Genomic DNA, 25,007 nt, shown 5'->3' with positions numbered 1-25,007 from the left:
ACCATGGCACTGTGGCCTGGTGTAATTCAGAATTCAACTCAGCTGATGTCTCTGGAGGTAAGCTTAGCACTAGGATTGTTTTGTTGTTGATGTACTCAAAATTAAAGATGCAAAGCTAGTACTAAATGAAAGCACAGGCTGTGGTGTTCCACAGTGTCCTACTGCGTTCCCTCTATGATATCACAAGTTAGTTAATAAAGATTACAGAAATCTGAAACCTTTATCCTAACTTTAAACACACACGCTGAATCATGGCTGTTTATCTTTCTAACACCAACACGTTCCTCTTCATAGCACACAGACAAAGTTCAGTACATCCCCTCTCCCATACCACTGTCATCTGAATTATAATTGCACTTTCTCTCTTACTGATGATGACAAGATTGTTAAGAGAAATCAGAGCCTTTCATGCATTTTTTTTAATCCACTGCTAGAATTCCATGAAAATATATGAAAGTTGACCTTTCCTTCATGATGACACGCAATGCTGCAGTCTTCTAATGCACCTCCAGTCGCGTAAGTTGTGTTATTTGGTGTAATCCTGAGAGGCTGTACTTTGTGATTCCTGTGGAGCACAGATGTGGTCCTGTAGAAGTTCACAGATGAGTTGTGCTGGCAGAACTGGCAGTCATAACAATTAGTACAACTAGCTATGTTGGTGTAGAGAAAGAAGTACACGTACCAGGCCTTATAAAAGACGCATTTTTTAAACAATTTCTGCTATTAAAGAGCATCTCTTGATAAGCAGAAATTTAAAAAGAATATGTGGTTTTCTGTATTTGACCAAGTTGAACTTAAGAATCTTTATTAAATTAAGTATATGCCTTATACAGACAAAGACAGAAATTATCCCACATACAGATATTCAGCTGTAATGGAAATGTTTGACGGATGTTTTCTAATGGTGACAGGAAAATGTCACAGTGTATAAAAGGTTGCTCTAAAGGAAGCACAAAACAGATTTCTAAAACATTAATTCATGAAGACAGTTCAACAGTGGTGTCTGTCTCTTGCAGAGGATAATTAAATTCATTTTCAACATCTGTAAGGAAGGAGGCACAATTTGATGCATAATTGAAGACTTAAAAATTAAATCTGAAACATGGGAAACAAAATTAAAAACCTTGAACTGTGTTTCATTGTTTTAATACTTCAATTTATATACAAAGACTGGAAGTTAATAAGGAAAATTCATGATTAGATCCTCCTGGGCAAGATTCAGATAGAGTGTTTGTGATGAGTTTGAATGAGCCCTAACCTGAGATACACTGAAGTACCAAGACTTCATGAAAGTAATCAAAATGTAACAATATTGTTATGAAGTATATAGACAGTTTCTTGGCGTATCCCCAGGCAGGAAGCTTCATGGAGTTTGTTGGAAGCATCTGTATCTTACGAATGCTTTATTGTTTGGGCAAGATACAGGAAAAAATGTTAATTTTGGTTTGGGGAATGGAGTTTATACTTAGAAATTCTGTAGGCATTTAATGAGAAAATCCCTTAGAAAACATTTCCAATTTATAGTTTAGCATCTTGAGGTCTATGGGAAGAAGGCATAAGATGGCGCCTTGGGAAAAATAGTTTTTAATTCCCTGGTGTTCTTTTCTGGCTAAAAGGAATACTCATATGTTTGAAGTTCAGTATACGCATATGTCTTTGGCTGAAGTAAAACCTTTATCAATGTGCAGCCTTCAGATACACCCACCCTTGTGCATATTGCAAAGCATTATGAACAAAATATTTTATATTTTACCCAGTACTTGGTTTAAAAAAAAATAAAAAAAATCCATCCACTAAAAGTACTTTTATTTTTCCAGCTATTGTAATTGTTGTTACTTAGCACAGTGTGATTAAAATACAGGTGCTGAATGCACAGATATCACCACAATCAGCCATCTTGTCAAATTTTTCTCTCAGTGCCTAAGAGCACTAGCATTAAAGACCTCTTCCAGTGATGGCTGCAGAGGCTGCCCAATGACAGCTCGGCACTGAGTACATCCAAGTGCTTTGCTGTGACTGCAGAAATGATGCAGTAACTTTTGTATCTACCTTAATTGGGCTAAAAGCTTCAGATGCCCCTATCATGTAGCGCTGGACTTGTCAAAATGCTGAGGAGAAGCCAGAAAAAAAGCAAATGGAGAGATTGTTAGCAAGATGTATGGATATGCGCTGAATTGTTGCAAAGCAAATCCTCTCTTGGAAAATCAGCCACTTGTAAATGGTTCTCTGGAGCTGGGGTTGATGTAGATCAGGTGCAGGTTGTAAGGAAGTGTTTTGATTTTGGCTTTCCTAGAATTTTAAATGTCAGCCTTTCAAAATGTGGCATTTTCAGTGAAGAGTTATAGCCTGGATCTTACTGAATGGAAAGTGCTTTTCCAGTTCAAAGGGCTTTGAAACAAAACAGAAAAAGCTAAGACAAATGAAAGAGGCTGTGGGAACAGCAGCTCAAGTTCTTCTCCAATTAGATTTTCAGATGTCTCTGTCAGCATCTTTTCTCCCTGGGGCATTTGGAAGAAAATTTGAAATCTAAATCCTGCAGATGTTGGAAATGGCTCCCTTCCCTGGCAGCACCTGTAGACACTATAGGCTTCTTGGCTATAGAGAAAAATGAAGATGAGAAGAAACATTTGTTAGAGAGTGAATTTTGACTCTTGCTGAAACAGGGCTGTTCTAATGTGGAATCACATTTTTCATCTTCTCTGCTACTTCAGATATGCAGAGGAAGATACCTTGTCCTGAAATATATCTCAACTGCATGACCTCAAATATATTCAGATATGATAAAGCCAGCAGGTCACTATGGCAGTGTGGTTTTAATCATGCAGACTGCTTTTGTCCCAGTAGTATGGCTTTGCTGAATAGTTTTTTCAGTTTTCAGTTAGAAAAAAAAGGGGGAGGGGGGAAGATAAAAGGAGTAAAACCCTTGCAGTGATGGGCATAGAGGAAGTGGAAGAGCTTTCAAGGGTCTTTCGGAAAATTGATGTATGCTTGCCTTTGTGGAGACATATCCCATTTGGTGCCTATTGGCTCTGGCAAACAGAGCTTCAAGTCAAAATACTGCAGAACAGTGGTAGATATGATACTGAGGGGTATGTATTGGCAGGCATAGTGATGATGGGTTGATGGTTGGATTTGGTGATTTTAGAGGCCTTTTCTCACCTTTATGTTGCTGTGATTCCATTTTGTTTGTAACTTTGCACATCCTCTTTCATATAACTTGTGTCGCTTAGGGACTTAACTGTCTGTACCTTCAGGACTTGGAGAAAGAGGAATGGCATGGGGTGTCTCTCAGAAGCTCCAGGTATGTGCTTTTGTCAGGGGATGCCTCAGGTGCTTTTGTCAGGGGATGCCTTTCTCTCCACACATCCAATCTGGGATACTCCAGAGCAGAGCAATGCAGTTATTTGTGTCTCATCCCTTTGGAAGCAGCTGAGCTTCCAGCAAGGTGCCAGGGCAGTGTAATGAGTACCGCTTTTAAACTCTACAGAGTGTCTGGAACATTTTCTCTCTCTTGCTATCCTGAAGTAGAGCTCTGCTGCCCCCACTTCCCATTCGACCATGCTTCCACCATTTCTGACTTCACAACAAGTGATAAAAAGACTGAGGGAACATGAGGAATGTGAATGATTCTGCTCCAGTTCTCTCATACTCACACATTTTCCTTTCTGATGTGAAAACCTGTCTGATGCCAGTCATTTACAGGATATCTTTCCTTCCAGCTGGGAATCCAGAGGACTGCTTCTATCTCAGGGTGGTAGGGCAAGAAGGAAACCAAAGTAAAATAACTGTCTTGTCAGCCAGTTTTATGGATTGCCCTCAGCTATTAATTTAGTGACATTCTTCCAGACAGTGTCAGCTGCCTCTGGACCATCCTGGGAGTAAGTTGCTGCATAGCAACAGGGAGCTGGGACATACCCATGTAGGCATCATGTGGAGCCTCTGAGGGACACCCCCAAAAGGAGAAAGAGTGCTTTAAACTGAGACAAGACTCTGCGCCTCACCTGAAAGGCAGGAGATATGTGGCAGCTGCGGTTACTATCCAAGGCAATGTAGGCTGTATTTAGTGATGAGAAGCTACCCTTAACAGAGGCATATCATTGCCTTGTGATATCAGAAAAATCTTGAAAGTATTTCTAGCATGTAAAAGCAGTGGATTATCTTTCAGTTTTTGTGGGTTGTTTTGTGTTTTTTGTGTATGCAGTCTCTGTTAAATTAGCTTGCAAACAAAAAATCAGAAACTTGCTTTCTATCCATGGAAAAGGACCCTCCTCTTCTGGGTTTTAAATGTCTTTTAGGACCGCGTGGCTCTGACATTTGACAAAACCACATGTAGCAGGCCAGAATTCAGTTTCGGGAGCAGAAGTTTAAAACCTGATATAGGGTTGGTTTGCATTGAAGAGTCTGGCATGAATAACACAGATCTCTGAAATCCTTGGCTTTGCTTTAATTTTTTTCCCCCCAGCTGTGGATTTTATTTATTTACTTATTGTAATTTATTGTAACAGCTCTGAAACCCACTAGATTAGCAGCTCAGGAGACTAAGGTCACAGAGTGGCAGTCTGAGTTGCACTACAAACCCATCCTGATAGGATTATCTCTAAGCAGGAGAAGAGTTTAATCAGCCTTGTCAATTCATTAGCCCTCCTCTTCTGAGGCAGTCACAAAGGGTCCCACTTAATGTCAGTGGTGTCAGTAGCTATTCTGAGATAAATACAAATCCAGCTCACTTTGAGTCAGGCCACTGAACAAGTTGTAAGCTCCTGTAAGCAGCTGTTCTCATGCGAGGCTGAAGAGGTTCTTTTAACACCTTGCTGCTTTGATAGCATTGACCCTTCTCTGAGGACTTCTCAAAGTTCCTTCTTGAACTGTTTTGCCTGTCTACTTTTTTATCATTTTAAATGCAAAATGCATAATGTGGGTTGTTCCAAAGACTCCTGAGGCAAACAGTTACCCACAGCCTTAGTGCTCGCTGAGTGTCACTCCCGCTACAAGGCTGCTCTTCACGATAAGGAAACCCAGGGAAAGGAGCTGGTGTTTGCAAATAATCCCTATCTTTCCTGATGGGTAGGAAAGCAAGGCTACAGTATGCACCTTCGGTAATACCTCAGCTTTGATAATGCAGCTGAGTTAAGGATCGCTTAACTAAGATAAGGAGGAAGGATCACTTTCTCTCCAGTGCCTGCTGCGTAAGTTGATGTAGTGACCACCTTTCCTCTGCTAACATCAGAAATGTGAATATGCTCTGGATGGTCTACATCACTCCACTGATTCAGTCTCTTGCACTTGTTTTCTGTAGCTCCCATCAGGGCTCCTGCTGATATCAGAGGCTGTGGACTGATCTTCCAGGAAGTCTCTTAAAGGAAAATAACAAAACAAGCCTATTCCGACCCTTTCTTTTTTCTGTCACCACAGGGAGACCTCCAAAGGTCCCTCATTCAGGTGGATTTTGGTGACGGCACCGCTGTTTCATATGCCAATCTCAGCTCAACAGAAGATGGGATCAAACACACCTACCAGAATGTGGGCATATTCCGAGTGACTGTTCTGGTGGAAAACAGCCTGGGATCTGACAATGCTGTCCTCTATCTGCACGTAACATGTATGTATGTTCATACTCATTGTTAGCTTCTGCCATTCCTAGAAAAAAATATCACTCGCTCTGGGAGATGATGTTTGAAATTTGCATGTGGGAGTGATGGGAGACGGTGAGTGTTTGACCTCTGACAGAGGACTCCAAAATGGGAGGAGCCATGAGGAATAGCAGTTTGTTTTTTGAACCATGTTTAACCTCTAACTTTGGGTGATCCAATCTGAGACACCTCAGGGTAGTATCTTTCCCTTTCTGAAATGCACTGTCATTAGTGAGTTTACAGCACCAGAAAAATAAAGACTTCTTAATCGCTTTTAAAAACCTTGACTTTCACATTGTACAAGGTTTTGCCCTTTAATGAAATGCAGCCACATTTGGGATGGAAACTTGTGCATTTCAGTCTTTCTGTTGTCATAGGAACCAAAATCCTGGTGTTAAAAGAGTATAACAAGGAAAAATCTTATCTTCACATTGCTCTTTTGCTATTCTTTTCAGCCTTTTTATATGTTGGCTCTCTCTGATTTACACCTGAAATGTCTCAGTCCTTGTATAAAACCACTAATGTGTTCTTTCATCTTTATTCTTACACATGCCTGTGAACCCAAAGGGTTTAACTGTTATTGACATTTTGTGGTAACTCTTATGGATTTTGTTTGGGGCCATAATTTGTTTTACATGATGTGGTTATTTTCTTTAGTTTGTTATTTTTGTTGGGTTTTGTTAATTACTTATATTTCAGGCCATGTATCTATGTGAAGGATTTACTGGAGAAAAAAAAAATATATATAAAAGCCTCGTTATTTTTATGTGTTAAGCTTTTAGAAATACTGCTTAGCTTCTACCAAAGTAATTCTACATATTGCCTAGATAATTCAGCACATTCCATATTCTGTAACTCTGGTTTTGGAGTTACTTCACTGAGTGTGAAATCAGCTGCATCTTTCTTTAGGGGGAGAGGTGTACAGTTGTATCAACAGATGGGACCAAGTAGGAGTTGTAGGTGTGGGAGACAGGAGGTGTATGTGGGAGCATGATGGGAACAGGAACAAATACCTCCCTGAAATTCTTCCTTGAAAAAGACCTGAGGTTAATGAGCGTAATGTACCATTTATGATTCCCTTACCTGATACTGGTGTGCTATAAACTTTTATGTCACATAGTCCTTCAGCAGTGTCATGTGTTTTAAAGACTCCTATCTATCTTGCAAAAAAGAACTCTGCTGATAAATCAGATTGTTATCGAGCTTTGGCTTTTTATTTGTATACTTATCCTGTATTACTTCTGCTTTGAGGCACTGGCAAGGCAAGGTAAGGTCTCAGCTCTTAGATAACTACTGTTTTTTTTGTTGGTCGCTTGGTTTTGTTACAGTATTTTGAGAATTGGTGTATGATAGAAAAGGAACTATGCTCAGAATAGATGTTTATATGTTTTCACATAGTTTCTTCAGCAACTGAGGAAGCACAGGTTTGGTCCAGTGGAGAGTGCCCCTATCTGCAGAAGGGAGGTTCCAGAGTCACACTGCTGTTTGCCTTCCTGGTTGTGCTTGGGTGCTTAGTCTATGTAACAGTCACTGTAAACAAATGGAGCAGTGTTTTGATGGTTGATATTTCACAAGAGGTTCTGACAGCCTTCTGTGAACAGGGTTAGTAATCCTTTGCTGTTTGACAACAAAGGTCTATGGGGACCTTTGCATCCACTCAGACTATCTGCACAGTAATGAACTCACACAACAGTAACCAGTCTGTCATAGAATCATAGAATGGCCTGGGTTGAAAAGGACCAAAATGATCATCTTAGGTTTCAGTCCCCCTGCTTATGTGCAGGGTTGCCAACCACCAGACCAGGCTGCCCAGAGCCGCATCCAGCCTGGCCTTGAATGCTTCCAGGGATGGGGCACCCACCGCCTCCTTGGACAACCTGCTGCAGTGTGTCACCACCCTCTGAGTGAAAAACTTAGTCTCCTAATATCTGACCTAAACCTCCCCTGTCTCAGTTTAAGACCATTCCCTCTTGTACTATCATTGTCCACCCTTGTAAACAGCCATTCCCCCTCCTGTTTATAAGCTCCCTTCTAGTACCAGGAGGCTGCAATGAGGTCTCCCCAGAGCCTTCTCTAAGCTAAACAAGTCCAGTTCCCTTAACCATTCCTCAAAGGAGAGGTGCTCCAGCCCTCTGATCATCTTAATTGCCCTCCTCTGGACCCACTCTAAGAGCTCCACATCCTTCCTGTACCAGGGGCCTGGATGCAGTACTGCAGATGGGGCCTCACAAGAGCTGAGTAGAGGGGGACAATCATCACCTTCTCCCTGCTGGCCACCCCTTTTTTAATGCAGCCCAGAACACAGTTGGCCTTCCAGGCTGCAAGCGCACACTGCTGGCTCATGGACTGTAGACTGTATAATGTATATTCATTGAAAAAGTCTCTACAAACTTACCTGGAAGGATGCAGTCTCCTAGCAGTTAAGAGCCCATCCAAAATGAGCTATCCCCACCTGCTGGTCAGATAATAGTTCAGCATTTCAGACACTTTGACCCATCAGCTATTTGCAGAGAAATGCTGAGGCAGAATTGGCTTCTTTGAGCCGTTCTTTAATATTCTCTCTAAGCCAGCACATAGCACAGGTCTGAGGAGGTGCTGGGTGTCCTCTGCAGTGTGTAGTCTTTTAAGTTGTATTTAGAGCAACTGTTTAGTTATATTGGAATGAACTAGATTTTACACAGGTGTCATTGTCACTACTGTCACCACATAAGGTGTGAGGAAATGTATTCCTTTAGAGGTCTGTGCTGGTGGTACTTGGCATTTGGCAAACATCCCAAAGGATATCAGAGCTGCAAAATATTCAGCTTGGGGAAGCTGCCATTTCTCAGTTCTTAGTGTCTTGCAGGTCACAGAAATGTGCCTGGGAAGGGAAATTCCATTAAAATCAGAAGGTTGAAATTCTGGCTTCTCTATCATAGGTGACTGTTAATGGGGGCTGTGTCTATACCACAAAGAAATCTGCACTTGAATCATAAAGACTGGTTGTCATTTATACTGGCATTGCTTATACAGTCTGGTTTGGGTGATTTTTTCCATGCCTCTCTGCATGTGTGTGAGGCAGGCTCATGAGATGCTTGCTCTAAAATGTTCACAGGTTGGAAAACCAAGGTCTAAGTAAGTAAGTGATGATATATGCATGTGATGTTTTCAGTAAAATCCTCTCCTGAAATATAAAAGATCCTTTAGCAAAGCATCTCAGTGCCACATGGACAAAGCAGTCAACCCTCTCAGGCTGTGGTCTCCTCATCACTTACTTAGAAGCGTGCAGATGTAGGATTTTACTTGTTTTAGAAGCTCATGTCCCCATATCACCTGGGAAGTCTTTCCTTTTTTTCCCCTCTCTGTCAGTTTTAGGACAATTGCTTTGTTCTCTAAGCAAACAGTCAGAACACGTTTTAAAAAATAATCTGGAGGACAAGATGCAATAACAAAGGCCCATCTGTCTCCAGAAGATGAGAAATGCATAACCCTGGGCATAATGTCACTTGTCAAATGAATTATGTTCTGTTTATACTAAAAAATAAAATAGTTTATTGAGGAAAAGAGGGAGTATAAGGTAACATAAAATGAAAGCAGTCAGTGAATAACTGTGTTCAGACAGAATTTCATCTTGTATAAATAGATACAGTATTACTGATGTTCACCAAAACCTAATAGTTTGCATCAGCAGAGATGCTCCATGTCAACTGAAGCCATTTGTCCTGCACCTTCTTATGTCATGTCCTACTATAGAAGACCCTGTTCACTTATCTGGGCTCTGCCCTATTGTTTAATAGGTATATAATGTTCCTGGATATCTGACATACATGTAATAAAGAACCCAATATTTTAGCTCCGGTACAGAGATGATAAACGTCATGCCCCATGCTGATTTAGGACAATATATTTCCTCAAACCAGTGAGTCTCCCCTGAAGTCCCCTCTATCCCAAGTTGGTATTTCACAGGGAAGGAAGACTCACACCTTGTTTCTGTTTCTGCAGGTCCCTTGGAACATGTTCATTTATCTCTTCCATTTGTCACCACAAAGAACAAGGAGGTCAATGCCACAGCAGTACTATGGCCAAGTCAAGTGGGAACACTTACTTATGTCTGGTGGTTTGGGAACAACACAGAGGTTTGTATTCTCTATGGATATCAAAACAATCAAGGAGGAATTCAGACTGGGAAAGGAGGAAGAGAACAGTTTGAAAATGCTTCTAAATAGTCCCCCACACAAGAAAACTGCAAGTCAGAAGAGGCACTAATTCTTGGATCTTTGATGTACCAACACTGAAACATGGGAACCATTTTGTGATTACTGCTGTGACTTAGCTGCAGGTTTATTGCTATTTCATGCAAATTGTTAATAGTTTTGTACCAGCATTTTCATCCAAGGTAGATGATGTATAGAACCAAGGTCTCAAAGAGCTTCTAGCATGCTTTTCCACTCATTAAAAAAAGCAGAAAATAGCATACAACCCATTCTGCTGCCTCTGTGCTTGCAGAGAGTAATGTGCACTGGCATTGTAACTGTTACTGTGCATAACTTTGTGGCAGCAGTACCCAGGCACCCTTAATAATCTCCAAGGGGAGAGATTCTCATGGCTTTTGTAGAGCTGAGATGGGCCTCCAGCCACGTTTTTCTTCTGTATAATGCAGGTCAGAGGGTTGCATCAACACTTCCTGCTTTATTTACCTCTTTGTGATGAAAGTAGAATTTGAATTTTTTGGTGCTTTATCCCTCAGATGATGGAAAATTCACTGCTTGTTTCTTACCCTCTCCCCCAGCTTTTTCCCCAGAGCTAATTATCATGAGTGTTAAGCATATGCCCTGTGTTTGTAGTCTGAATTTATCTAGCTCTGGTTTCAAGCTGCTGGATCTTGTTATGTCTTTGTGTGTAGATTAAAGGACTCTGTTGTATCAGAAATCGTCTCTCCCTTGAGGTACTTACAGGCTGTGATTCTCACCTTTTAACCTTCTCTCTGATCTTCTAAGCTCGTAAGTGATCAGAGTTGGTCTAACTCTGTTCTCACTGAAGTGAGAATTTTACTACAGACTACAATGGGAACAGAGTTTGACTTAATACTACGTGCTTTGAAGATCTCATCCAGAGTTCATTAATAAGCTAAAACAGAAGTTAGGGCAGAGACTGTTGAAAGGGAGCACAGCTCACTGATTAACTAACTGGTTTGCACAGCTGAAGGGGATCTGTGTTCTCTTTAAAACCCATCCTTTTCCAAAAACAGGATCTCCATGACTAGGGGTAACATAGGAGAGCAATTGAGAAATGTTGATTTGCCTTCTTGTTCTGGCACAACCTCCTTAAATACCTTAAACTAAACCACAGCTACATCTGGGAAAGAAGCGTGACATTGGAATAGTGAGTCTGGTGGGCTCACTATTCAGATCTATTCAAATCTGCACCACTCTGGAGAGTGCAGCAAAGACTCTTTATCATGGGGTTCCAAACAGACAGCGTACTCAGCAGAAAGCCACCTGGACACAGGTACTGGAAAAGCAGCACCTTAGTAACTATCTTTTTTGGAAATTTTAGGCACTCTGAACAGTCTCCAACAAATTGGCTGCCATGTCACATGATCCTTCCTACATCTAAGTTTCCAAGCTGGAATCATTTCCCAAAACCATCCCAATAGGCCAAAGAGACAAACCCATATTTGTTTGTCTTATACAGCCAAATTAACTTTTTTTTCTCTTTTTTTCTGATGTATTTGCAGCCACTGATCACTTTGGAAGGGAGCATCACTTTTACATTTTCTGTGGAAGGGATGAATACCATCACTGTTCAGGTTTCAGCAGGAAACACTATTCTTCAGGACACAAAGACCATCGCTGTATATGGTGAGCCCTTCTCCCTTTGTTTTGCATAAGATTCTCCATAATCAAGAGCTAAAGATGCAGGCAACAATCTAAGGTCTTAATTCCAGGATACTTTGAGCAAGGTTGTAAGCTCATTTCCAGTGATACCAATTTAGCATAATGACTCTGACTGATGTTAGTCCAGACTGAGACAATTGCAGAGCGTTGATTTTCTTCCCAGAACCCTCTGTGTCAAATCTATCCACCATTATATGTTAGTCCAACACAATTACTAAAAAAATTAGGCTGTTTTGTAAACTGAAGTTTCCTCTTCTTGGCCAGCAGAGGCCTCTTTACTCACACAGAAGCTGCCTGGCTCAAAAAACAAGTCAGTGCAGCATGGTACAGTCCTGCACAGAAATCCACACTGCTCTGATATTGTAGTCAGGCCTCAGAAGCAGTTACAACAAATGCCATGTAGTATGGAAGCAGTCCAGGAAGCACTGGGAATTCCCTAAGCATGTAGTGAAGGTGATCAGTAAGAGCATCTCTGTTAGCAAAAGCAAAGATTAAAAAGCATTATTTTTCCCAAGGCTGTCCAGCTAAGATTTCAAGTGCTTGAAACATGTCTATGAGAATATAATCACAGCTTCCTTTACAGAGTTTGTCTTCTTCAGAAATCAAGAAGGAAGCATTTACATTCTCCACACCGTTCCCCTTGCAGTGCTATTCACCTATTAAAGTAAGGACCTTTTTCAGTTTAGTGACACTTGAGCAGTGAATCACTCAGATTTACTGCTGGATTCTCTGACAGCGTATGCATCACTTGCAGATTGATTAAGAAAAGCAAAACACAGACTGCAGCAGGTTTCGCTAAGTTGTGCTCATTCAGCACTAAGACATTTTCAGATGTCTTACCACTTTATCATTGTATCTGCAGAGCAATTCCGGTCCTTGCGGTTATCATTCTCCCCAAATCTGGATGATTACAATCCAGATATCCCAGAGTGGAGAAGGGACATCAGCCGTGTAGTCAAGAGAGCTCTGGTGGAGGTAAGAAATGTGCATAAACTGTCTTACAGTGGCTCAGTTTCTGCTTTCTGCCTACATTAGGGCTGAATAAATTGTTCTTTCAAGGTGTCTCTCTGTCCCTTGCAACTGTAAAAGGAGGATAGACGAGTGTGTGAGTCCGGAATCCTAAATTTTATACAGGTGAAATGATCACATCCTATGACAATCTAGTGCTCAGAGTCAGACTTCAGTTTATTCTTTTTAATGGAATTTTTCAGAGAAAAGGGCATCTGGAAAACAAATTACCTCTGTGTGTCCCTAGCTTTACAAATGTCTTTTCTGTTGCATTACAATTCCTCCTTTACTGCTTTACTTACACAGCAGTGGAAAGCAATACTGTTCTAATGGAATTACAAATATGCTGTAGGAAACTTAAGAGACCAAAGAGAAAATAATTTTCACTACTAAGAGCAGCACCAGAGTACAAGCCTTATGATGTTTTTTATATGGCATGAGTTTCATGGGTCAGGATTGGGTGCTATTTCTCCCATCAACACCATGGAGAAGCTCTGAAGATCCTTTTCTAGCTGTGAAACAAAATGTTGTAAAAATACTGTTTGTCTGAAGATCTAGGTTTCAAACCAAGAGGCAGAGAAACGTATGTTAGAAGGAACAGGTGTGCAGGTGTGTGTGTGGTGGTTTCTCAGCTCAGCAGAAAAACAGCAGAAGGAACCGATCAAAACACATTTGTGTCCAACTGATTAATGTCTTTCCAGCCTTTTTGCATAGATGGAGTCAAAAATAAACAGTTAAGCTTTGCTAATAACATCCACAACCTTTGTTTCTATTCAAAATTGGAGAAATTTCATTTTTTAAAACAGCAAAAAAAGTCTGAATGCTCACTGAGAGTTTTTTCTTAATTTCCGGACAAGACGCATGGAGAGAAAAACCACCTAAACCATCCCACAGTTTTCTGTAGCTTGTCCTTTCAATTTATTTATGTCTGTATCAAGTACTTGAGGTTCCATTTATCTTCAGGATGAGTTTTCAAAATATAAACAACTCAATAAAAGAAAATCAAGCCATGAAATAAAAAACAAGGATTATAAAACCCCAGTCAATCAAGGATATATTTCAAAAGCAGAGCAGTGAAAAGTCTTTTTGTTGTTTGCATAAGAGAAAAACCTGACAGCTAATTATCCCCCTTTATATAGTTAAATGATTCACCTTAAATAAGCCTTTGTTAGAAGTTCCTATAGAATCTATTGGTTTTAACTTCAATTTCTATCGCAATTAAATACACCGTATAAAAATAAGTTGAATAACTAAATAATTCAATAGAAAATTATAACTGTGCTATAGAATTTTAATGAACTTTTACTTAAGTATTACATTCTTATTAAGGAGTCTTGTGGACTTGGATAAAAATTCTTTATAAGAAATTATAGTTCTCTTCTCAAATATGATCTTCTCTGTATGTAAGGATAATTTCACATTATCACAAAATATCCTGTTTTGTATTACAATTGTAATTATTCCTCACATCACTGATTTTTTTTAGTTCTGTCTTCTACTTTTGGTGAAGACAAGAATGAACTGAGTACATCAGACAAAAGCTTCTGGCTAAAAATAATAATAATAATCATTCCCAGCCTCAGAAAATAAAGGCTTTCCATTAACTGGCAACGCTGTGTCTTTTTCTTGACATCTTAAAACAACCTGTTAGGCAGACACAAATAATACAATCCCCAGCTTCGTAGAGTACTTAGAATATATGAAACCTTTATGTTGTTATCATTCTTCTTCTAAACCCCCACTAAAAAACAGGAGTAATGAAAGCTTCTGGGTTGTCTCTTTTTGTTTTGTATGTGGTGAAAGGGAAGTGTTCCTTTCTCTTAGTTCTACCCAGTATTCCCTCGGCTGTCAGCAGTCACATGTAGTGGTGATGGAGAACTTCAGTCACAGTTCAGTTGTTATCCCATCCTCTGCCCATTGTATCCTGCAAGGAGCAGCTGCTCCAAGTCTTGAACCACTTCACAAGTCTTAGGTCTAATTAACATCAGAGCATTTCATGTCCTGTCTGCAGGTATCTCTGAGTTGCACCCAGCTACTGTGGTCTGCCCTTATGCGAGGATACCTCTTCACCCTCCAAACCAAAAATGAACACACCAAAAAAAACCAGTAGTTAAATTACAAGATGGACCATTCACAACATAAAGAGGCAGTGGAGGAAGATTCAGCAAACTCTGTTTCTCCTCCTTTTGGCCCATAGAACTTTCCAAAAATCAACAAATTTATTTTCTGGAGAACTCTGTAATGTACTCTGCAATGTCCTGGTAACAGCAGCTGAAACTCATACACAGAGATGATCCTGGCAGTGATGCCTGTGGAGTATTTATTTTCTGAATTTTGGCTAATTTTGTGTTGAAGGAATGTTTTTTTTTGGGTCTAGACTTTAAGATTTTCAGCCAACAATAGACACAAAAAATAATTGCACATTAATACAACACTTAATGAAGAATTTATTTATTTAGATATTAACTTATGGAACTAACCTAGAATGTGAACTGTAAGAATTTGACATGGGCATTCAAATCTACTTCACATTCTTTTCTTTCCAAATCTCTACAAGGATTTTAGGCTCTGTTTTGAATAATCAGGCCTTTAGAGTGCAGCTCAGCCCACATACCTTGCCTTTTGACAGGCTACTTCTTACCACATAAAAAACCTCAGGGATCAGCTCAGAGTAGGCAGACAAGTTTGAAACAGCTACATGCAGATAAAATAAGTTATACATCAGACTTGGGAGCTCCATTCAGGATGTGTGATGATCACTGTTGCCCTAGGACTCTGTATGTTTTACTGCAGAACGCTGTAAAATTATTAATTCCTAACTTTTTATTTGCACAGGATTTTTACAAGATTCTCTTTGCATTACAAGATGTAGCTAACAACATTTCTGTAAGAACTGCAGTGCTTTCACAAAGAAGTTGTCAGCATTCGATGCCATCCCTGCTGTTTATCTGTCCATTAATTGTCTATGTATCAGGCAACAGGTATTTCAAGCAAGCATATTCTGGTCGCAGTGCTCCCTGGCCTGCCCACATCTGCTGAACTCTTCATTTTGCCATATCAAGATGCCACTGGGGAAAACAAAAGAACAGCAGAAGACCTAGAGCAGGTACTGTGTCTACTTCTCAGAGATGCATACATGTCTGCATTTGTTTGTGTGTATGGGGTTTTCAGCTGATATAAATATGGTACAAACATATCAGATTAACTGAGATCTAAACAATGACAATGGTATGTTCAATATCCTCTTTGGTGTTGTTTTTGTTGTTGTTTTTACACAGAAATCAGCTTTGGATGTGTAATTAAGGAGCGGAAACTCATATGGTATCCCTCAGTATAGTTAAATTTGTATAATGACTTCTCTTCTGTGAGAGAGAACAAGGATTCTGTTCCACCTCGTGGACACTGAAAGACAGCAGGAGGATTTAGGGGATGGTTCCTGCCAAACTGCACTGCAGTGGCCTCGACAAAAAGTTTGAGGTTTCCAAAGATCTGAGCAAACTCTGGAAGATAGATCTGGGTGGTAAACCCAGAAAGAGCAGAATTTCATTGGCCTTTATGATGTTAGATTATCCTGCTGGCCAGATTCATAATTCTGGCAGTGGAGTTGAGCAACTCAGGCATGTTCTTGCCTGTATGAAGCTGGAATAGGTTATGATGAACAGGAAAACTGTACCTACCTGCAAGACCCAAAAGATTCTGCCCATGAGTGGAAACACCATGACTGTGACTAAAAGTTAAAACACCGCACAGAACAGAACTCTTGACATAACTCCCACTTTATTATCTCATGTTCCAGAGGCAAAGATAATTAGTCCTCTGTAGAGCAGCACTGTATCTGTCCATAAAGTATGTCAGTGGCTCAAGAGTAGATGTACACCCTTGCAGGTATGAGCTTTGTGAGTATAAGGGAAGAAGGTGCTATCAGCTCACAAATCTCAGCCACTGCATTATGATAAAATGCTCAGCATTTCTGAGTGCCTGCTACTCTATCTGATGGTGGACGGGATTTAGCATTGCTCCTGTATTTTCCCCTGAAACTGTAAATGACTAATTCTTTTCATTACTGCATGTATCAGCATTATCTTCCTCTTCTATTCCTATAGGCTTCAATCCACCAGGTCACCCATATTCTTAAACCTTCTGCTGCTCAGCATCCTTAGCAATCATGTTTTCATTTTTCCAAGTGCCTTTCCTCTACAATTCCCCCCACACACTCAAAAGTAGATAAAGGAGATAGATAAACTGCCCTGACAAATCTTTCCTCATTTTTCTAATTTATACCCCCTTTTCTTTTACTCCATCTCAAATTTGTAAGGAAGCCAGTCCATGAACTACCAAGTTCACATCTGTCCCAGCTCCCTTCCAACATTCAGCAGCTTACTGTACACAGCTATTTATTTACTCCCTTTCTAGTTATCCATCTCTTTTTTCCACCTGTAAAAATGGCATGTCTCTGACCACGAAGAAAAGGAGCCCTGACAGTTCTCTCACAACCCTTCAAATTGGACAAGAAGAAATGTCATTTTCAGTGGGATCCTGCATCTTCACTGGCATCCTGCAGGGCCCAAAGAGTAACCTTTGAAGAGAGTGGAATTATTTGCCATCTGCAGCCAGCTGGTTTTTTTAATGGAAAAGTATCTTCCCTGCTCCCACCAGGACCATCAAAGTATATTTCTTACTGGTCTTTGGCTTATTACTTCCCCTCCCTTCAGGGGGATTCTAGTAGAAAATGGCATTGCTTTCAGTGGAACTACCTAAGAAATGCCCCCAAAAGGTTTTTACACCCTTCAGCTCTGAAGCATATTCTGATACTGTTCCCATTTTGTCATCCTGTAATTTAGCCTGTAATCCTTTTCTATCCTTTCCTCAAAGCGTTCAGAGCTCATTTGCTGAGATGAATAATGAGAGCAGATGTTTTTGCTGATGATGGCTCAGATTATTTCTTAGGTACTTTATGATGTATAGTTTTCTTTTCTGATAGGAATACAAATCTGTTTTGTATTCACAAGCAAGCAGCAAGCCATTCAAAGGCTAGTATGCAAGTCTATGTGTTTGCAGGTGCAGACCCAAAGGAGTTCTGGATAACTTTACTAATTGGAAAGGGAAACTTCAAATTATACAGAAACCAAATGGAAGTGTTTTGTACAAACACTGCAAGGGAATAAGGTAGTGTTTTGTTTTCAAGTAAATACTTATTGCACAGGTTCATTGTTTCCCCACATTTTAAGGTCTCTCTGGTCAGACTCCAGGTGGTCTCTAGCTTCCCATTGAGTTCATAGGCATCTATGTCTACTTGTCCCATGGGAATCTAGATATTGCTTGACACTTGTTAGAGTTCACTAAACACAGTAAGCCACATGCTGTTGGGTACATAAATAGTTGGACTGTCAAAGCATATAAGCCAGGCTATGGACCACACTAAACAATGGATTTTTCCATTAGAATGAAGTATTTGTCTCACACTCTAGTTGAAGCTATGTGGCATAATGGTAGATGCCTTTTTTTTTTTCCTCGAGTTGATGCATTACTCTAATTCAAGTGTCTCAAAAATTACATTTTCTAAGTGCAGTACTGTACAGACAGGTGATAGCAGATATAGCTGCTTTAAACCAGTCTTCAATTACCCAAGAAAGATAAAGGTCACAGTCTGGTAAATAAAAAGAATTGCTTATCCTTTTCCAAGGATCAGGGCTCACCAAATACTCCAAAGGAAGTGATCTCAGAGTAGAGATGACTTCCTTTGAGGCAGACAGCCAATAAATAAGGTTAGGGAAGGGTGGAACATGGCTTCTAGTTGCACAAGTGAATTACTTCTACTGGTGCTGCTATCACTGGCCTTGCCCCTTCACTGGTGCTCAGATCACTGGTTCAGACCTTGCCTTAATATTTCCCATACAAGTACTAATTGGTGTCATATTTCTTCACAGATTACATTCACAAAATTGAAATCTGCATTCCAGATACTTCCCACAGGAGAATAAAATCCCTTTAAGTCTTAACTGTTCTTGACAGATGAAAGAAATGTTATGCATGAGACTAGAGATGCTTTCTCATTGTGCAACATAGGACAGTTCCATCTAACACAAATATAGACTGATGATCTCAGATTACTTTGTCCACTCTACTTACTGTAATCAATATAAACTTATTCTTCATAGCTTCATAAAGATGAAAAGGTAGTTCCATCCTGTGGAATCCCATAAACATTTTGCACATGCCAAAAAAGATCTTGTATTCACAACAAGAATGCAATAAATTTGCCTTTTTTTCCCCTCCTAAGTTACAGCACTGGTCCCCCTGCTTTGTTTCCCAGCAGAAAAGACAGAAACCTGCTTAAAAATGGAGAAATAATTGACAGCTACAAAATGCTGCTGCTTCATTTCCATGTTGTCACTGCAACACTTCTAAGACACTTTAGAGCCACTGAAAATAGCCATTGGCCACTTGGTCTAGAATGCAATTGTTAGACTATCTTTATGGACAAGCTAGGTGTATGTGATGACTATGGAATACAGGTAAGCTGGATTCAAAAGCATAGAATTTTTCCTCTTCTATGAAAGGTAGACATTAATTAGAAATCATTCAGGTAATTTTTTTTAGTAATTTTAGCACTAATCCAGCTCAAAATTGCACAGTAGGAAGAATATTCTTTTTACAATTCAGCAGAGGGCAGTGGTACAAATAGACACAACCAGTTGTTTCAGTGTATGTTTTTATTCATATGAGTTATTCTGAAGAGTTATCCTTATGATTGTGCATACATTTTTTTCTCTACATTATTCCCTAACTTTATGAAATACAGCAGGTGCATCTCTTGCTAAGTCAAACGTAAACAAGACGTATGAGAACACTAAACAGACATGTTCATAACAAGTACAGTTTTCAATGTGTTCCTGTGTTGTCCATTTACCTAGCCTATTCAAATAACTGTAAGAGCAGAATGTAAACAAGATGCAAGAGCAACTACCTAATGATATTTGAAGCCATCAATCTTATCTCTGAAAAGAGTTATCAGCAATATAGAAAGCACGATGGAGTCTTTGGCAAATGGCATCACCAGCTGGTTAGTAGCCAATGGTGATCAACATATTGCAGCTGTGACAATTATCTGTACTCAACCAAAAAGATGTAAAACGACACAGATGACTGAGTATCAAATGGACAGTGATGAACCGAGGAGGCAACATTCCTCGTGTTACGGATGCTCACAGGTCTTTGTGTCTATGTATCTTTGCTCCTTAAAGCAGCTTCAGGTTTATTTCTGCTTCACTGTATGTGATTCATCTTCCAACTTTATTTGTGCTGGGTTCTGAACCCCTGTCCTAGGCTTTTAGGTTTCAGCATATTTGTTTGCAGTACTCTTCCTTCCTCTTTCATAACTCAGATAAGTCAATCACCACAATATTTTAGCAAGGTAACAATCAAGTGAACACTTTCAGAGCCTACAGAAAGTGGTGCTAATCAACCCTAGAATTTAAATGCTTGGAAGAAGAGGAACAAATATGTAAAGTTTACTAGAAGAGATTTCTTTTTAACATCTGTAGCTTTACTGCTTGAGGAAAACCTAGCAACTAAGAAAAAAAATGGAAAGGAAAAAGAATAATATGAACATTTTATTGTTGTTTCTTCCTCTTTAACTAGCTTTTCTCAATCAACTGCTGGTGTAACAGTGTGCCATAAAATATATATTTTAAAATATACATGTATATTTTTGTTTAATGCCTGTAATACTATAACACAATAGGAACTACAACAATAATAGTAGGGTGGCAAAGTCCCAGGCCACAGCAAATGAGAGCAAGCCCAAACACAGCAGCTGAAAATACAGAAACAAAGAATGAAAATGTGCTTACCTACAGAATGCCCCAAGTATACAGAGATCTCCAGGCAAATACCCTTGCTTCCACTGCCAGCCCTTAAATGAGGTCTGGGAAGGGTTGGATCCTGGCTCTAGCCCTTCCTGGCACTCAGGGGCATTGCTTACACCTGTGCTCCCCTGGGTTGGCCCTGCCCTCCCACCAGGTGCTCAATCAGTGCTTCATGCTGTGACTTAGCATTTCCACTATAGTGCCATTGAACTAACTACTTCCATAGCTATCAGTAATCTCACCTTCTCATTCTTGCTCAATATAAAGAGCAGACCTGGATTCTTAAGACTCCTGATCAACTTTGGTTGGCTAAAGTGCATCCCTATTCATATTTCCAGGGTCTATCTGGGTTTGTATCTGCTGGTCAGTTCTACAGGTATGTTCTCCACCTTGTGTTCTCCTGGTATCTCACAATACTGTGGCAGCCTAATTTTGGTATCTTTCATCAAAGAACCTAAGCAATTTCTGCTTGACCCAAGTAAGTCAGTGACTTTGGTCTTTCCAGAAATAAGATAAGAGAGGTTTAGAGTCCCTGTGTGAAGTAAATAAGTTTTTTTTTAGGGTGAGTGGCCCAGTTTAATCCATGTTTGCCCTGACTCCTGTTTCACTTTTTTACTAGCAGTTCAAGTTGCTCCCTACCAATCAATGTGCATAATTCTTTCCTTAGTTGTTTATTGATTTACCCAATGAATTGAACAGAACTGTAGCACTCATTAGTTGAGATCCTTACACATTATCTTTAAAGATAATCTAGATTCTTAACTAGTACATACTGGCACATTTGAATCACATTCAATTAGTGTAAACCAATTTACACTAGGGATTTCAAAATTCGACAAATGAATGGGAAAATGCTCTTCTGAGTGATAATTCTGTTTCTTGTTTTATACAGTTCCTTCATAGTCCTAATTCTGACAAAATGCTGAGAGAAGCCAAGTTAATTTTTGTTTTGTTCAATTTTTAAATTGGAATCTCCTTTCCTTCACAAATTGTCTGTTATTATTATTCATTATGTGTCCTTTGATGAAAAATGATACATGAAGAATGGTTTCTATTACTGAATTATTTTTGCACATCATGCTTAATTCTGCAAATGAAGCAGATAAAGTCAATGAGGCTCAGTTAAGGACCAAAACTAATTCTGAAAGCTAATTATTTTCACAAGGGAGACTCTTCGAGACTATAAATTAGAAGGTTGCTATTCTAAGAAGTTACATCTTCAGCTGAGTTAGTTACATCTGAGTGAGAGGAACAGGGATGCTAAACTGATGCTAACCTGTTCCCCAGCCGAACATCTAGCTGTTCAGTTAGAGTTGCGCAGATATTCACTAAATAAATAGGCTGAAGTACTGTGATGTTTTCTCATTTGCTTTTTGAACAAATATCTTTTCATGGTACCACTTTAAATGCAGACATGACATAAAGACAGGCAAAAGACCTTGTTTTCTGCTGAAGCCATCTTATTACCTCAGAAAGTGTGAGATCAGCCCTTGTGTGCAGAATTACTTCAAACGTGTTTTGTTAGCATTCAACACAAATCATATGAGAGTCAGAACCACACCTAGGTTAAAGTCCACTGACCTGTGATCCGCTGAGCTAGAAACAGACTTGATAGAATAAGAATGGCAGAAATCTCACTTCTCCAGTCTGAGTGTGTGAGGACCAGAATCAACATCAGCACCAACTTACTCTGCAGTGTTGTGTTCAATCCCAATATAAAGTTGGCCTTTTAAATGTGTGTACCTGCTCAAATAATGAAGTTTTTAAACCAGAGCAAATGGTTTATACTTCAGATTAGTTTAGATGTATGGAAATAAATTTATTATTTGCTCTTAATTAAGCCAAGGGAATACGTGGTGTACTGTAAGCATCATGAACAGATTTTGCCTGTTTTGACTCTGCATGTAGTCCTGGAATACTGATGGCAGAAATGCTGATGACTTCAGGCATAAATCATCTTTTTCTTAGTTGCATTTATACAATGTGGTCTTCATTTACAACAAGGTAACAATGCAATACAATGACAATTAACTTCAGTTGTGACTGTTTACTTTTCCTTTCTTCATTTTTCTTACTACACTCTCGTGACCTCTCTTTTTCCTATTTTCTATCATTTTATCAGCTGAGAACATTTGTTTGCTTTTCTCTCATGCTCAGCCTGCTGGTGAGGAGACTGCCACAGCACCCTGCAGCTCTAGTGTCCCTGTGGGTGCCACCATCGCATTCTCCTCATCTTGCTGCAGGACTCCTCAGCCAGGCCAGAAGAGATATCAGCATTTTGTTGCATCTCTAGTGCAAAACAAACTCTTTGGCCCCTTCTCATGCTGACTTTTTTGAGGTTCTCCTATCTTTTATTCCATGCCCAAATACCTGATGAGGCCTGTAGTAGGTAACAACACTTGCTTGCTGCATTCTCAGTTATACATCACATGTACAGACTTTCTTTTTTAGTTAGATTCCATGAGCCATAATGTACCTGGTTTACAATATTCCATCTGCATCTGTTGCTCCAGTTTTGGAGATGAAGCGCTCTTTATAGTTGTCAGTCTTGGTTATTAAAATGCTCAAATTCTTAAAGAGGGATATAATTTGCTTCCCAGGCTTTCTTCACATACAACACAGCTTTATGTCACCGTCCCTGCTGCTCTGAGCTCACCAGATGGCTCTTTGTGAGCAGGTGGTATTTTTTCTTACTGTTGGAAGAAATATATTTACTCATTCTGGCACCCATGAAAAAAAAAAAAAAAAAAAAGTAAACTTTAAAGAGATATATTAAAAATATAAATAAAATGCCTGTAAGAGTTATTGCCAAATTGATATTGGACCAAAGGCACCTATTCAAGTGATCAGCAGCCAAAAATGAAGTGTACAAGCCAAGAGAATTGAAAGAACCATTAAGAACGTTAAAAAAATAGAAGCAGCAGATAAATCTCTTACTGTGATGAATGATAGCCAAGGAACATCTAATCATATCAGGGTAGATTTACTGAAATAGCTCAAGCAGACAAAAATGAAGAACATGAAAAGGATGGTTTAAAAAATATTGGAATGTTCTTTTCTTTCTGACAATTTTTCATTAATCTTCAAGAAGGAATAAGGATTTATTTAAAACAAATTAAATTAAGTGTTGAGCATTACTGTGCAGTTCCTCTTTATCTTGGCATGGCTGTAAAAACACAGCATTCTTTGCAGTCATGTAAGGGATATGGGGTGGAATTTTCTTTATCATTTTCCAACCACTTCTCCCTCATACATCCACATGCAAAAGAGTGGGTATTTTCCATTGGAAAGTTGCTTAGTGCTGTGAGAAAAGATGGGACATGAAACATCTAGACAACGAACGTACAGAAGACAAAGGAAACTATTGACAATTGTGCCTAGAAGTTTCCATTCCTTGATTAATCTATCTGAAATTTTGCTTTTAATATCAACATACCTGAAAATTCCTGGATACAATTAAAAATTAAAATGGAGAAAGTATCTATGTGTGCGTGTGTATGGGAAATTGGTAATCACAGCCTGAACCTTTGATTAATCAGCTGAGGCAAGTGTTGGGTCAGCTGTGGGAGCACAGGCAAGAGTAATTTAGCTGTGCTCCCGGAAGGGATGCAGCTTGACTCCATCTCCTCTAGACCTCATTTAAGGGCTGACCACCACTAAGGCAGCATCTCTTGGAGATTGCTCCTTGGTGGGGATTGCCTCAGTGGTTCCCAGCAGACTGAAGGCTTCTATACGGGTGAGTTTTTTCTGTAAATAACCTTTTGGGTATTTACAACTACCATCTTTTCATTATTGTCACTGTACAGCGTGGTATAAGAAACTGGTTTTACACAGTGATGTTTGCCAACCGATTGGACCAAAGCCAGTCTTTGGACTCTACAAATACAGATTTCAGGCACTGTTACCTTAGCAGATGCTCATCTTTTCTGTTGCATCATTTATGGTGGAATAACTTGCTTTGTTTTTCTGCTAGAGCTCTTCTTGTTTTCATCACAATTATAGAAAGAAAACTGAGAGAAATAAATGTTCTGTGGGAGTTTTCTTCCATGAAAGAGAGGATAAGAGCACGTTCTCTCTGTGAATCCCAGAAGAATAGATATAGCGTACATTTTGTGTAAGACAAATACACCTCGTGTTCAGTCAACAGCATAGACATTAGCAGAACTTTGAATTGTTCCTGATATGTTTCTGGAATCGGCTGGCCTGAAAACTAGGGCTGAATGAAATTAAGTTTGTTTCTAGGATTTGAAATTCAGCTGGGGTAAGAAGTTAAACCCGTCATTTTGATCCAGGCATGTTGGGAATATGCTGTAAGAAACTAAAGCTGACCACCTGGTAATTGCATTGCTTTGAGCAGATGAATGATAACAATTGAAAAGCTTATTTTTGCTATGTGCTGTTGTGGGATGGTCCCACAGGCACCATCTGGTGCTAAGTTCTTTTGGGGCTCCATCTGTATTTGCTGTTGGGCTGCTTCTAGAGGAGTGTGAGAGGAGAATTTGTTTGTATCAGTCATTGCTAGCCATCCACATGCCACTCTGGACACACTACATGGAGATGTGTTCAGCCTCCACAGAACATCTTTTTATGAGGAATTCATATTCAGAAAGTCCAGTGCCTTTGAA

General features: G+C 39.6%; 1 protein-coding gene across 3 annotated transcripts in view; it reads left to right on the top strand.

Annotated features, from left to right (window-relative positions):
• SORCS1 (sortilin related VPS10 domain containing receptor 1) overlaps nt 1–25,007 on the top strand; it is a 258,259-nt gene that overhangs the window by 224,210 nt on the left and 9,042 nt on the right. For all 3 annotated transcript variants that reach the window (XM_032445519.1, XM_015867126.2, XM_015867125.2), the window contains exons 19-23: nt 5,413–5,599; nt 9,612–9,745; nt 11,347–11,470; nt 12,369–12,481; nt 15,489–15,620. In XM_032445519.1, coding sequence (XP_032301410.1) covers nt 5,413–5,599; nt 9,612–9,745; nt 11,347–11,470; nt 12,369–12,481; nt 15,489–15,620 — 690 coding nt within the window. The remainder of the gene's footprint in view (nt 1–5,412; nt 5,600–9,611; nt 9,746–11,346; nt 11,471–12,368; nt 12,482–15,488; nt 15,621–25,007) is intronic.

Source organism: Coturnix japonica, chromosome 6 (genome assembly GCF_001577835.2).
Source record: "Coturnix japonica isolate 7356 chromosome 6, Coturnix japonica 2.1, whole genome shotgun sequence".
Lineage (NCBI taxonomy): Eukaryota > Metazoa > Chordata > Aves > Galliformes > Phasianidae > Coturnix > Coturnix japonica.
This window is presented reverse-complemented; position numbering and strand designations above follow the sequence as displayed.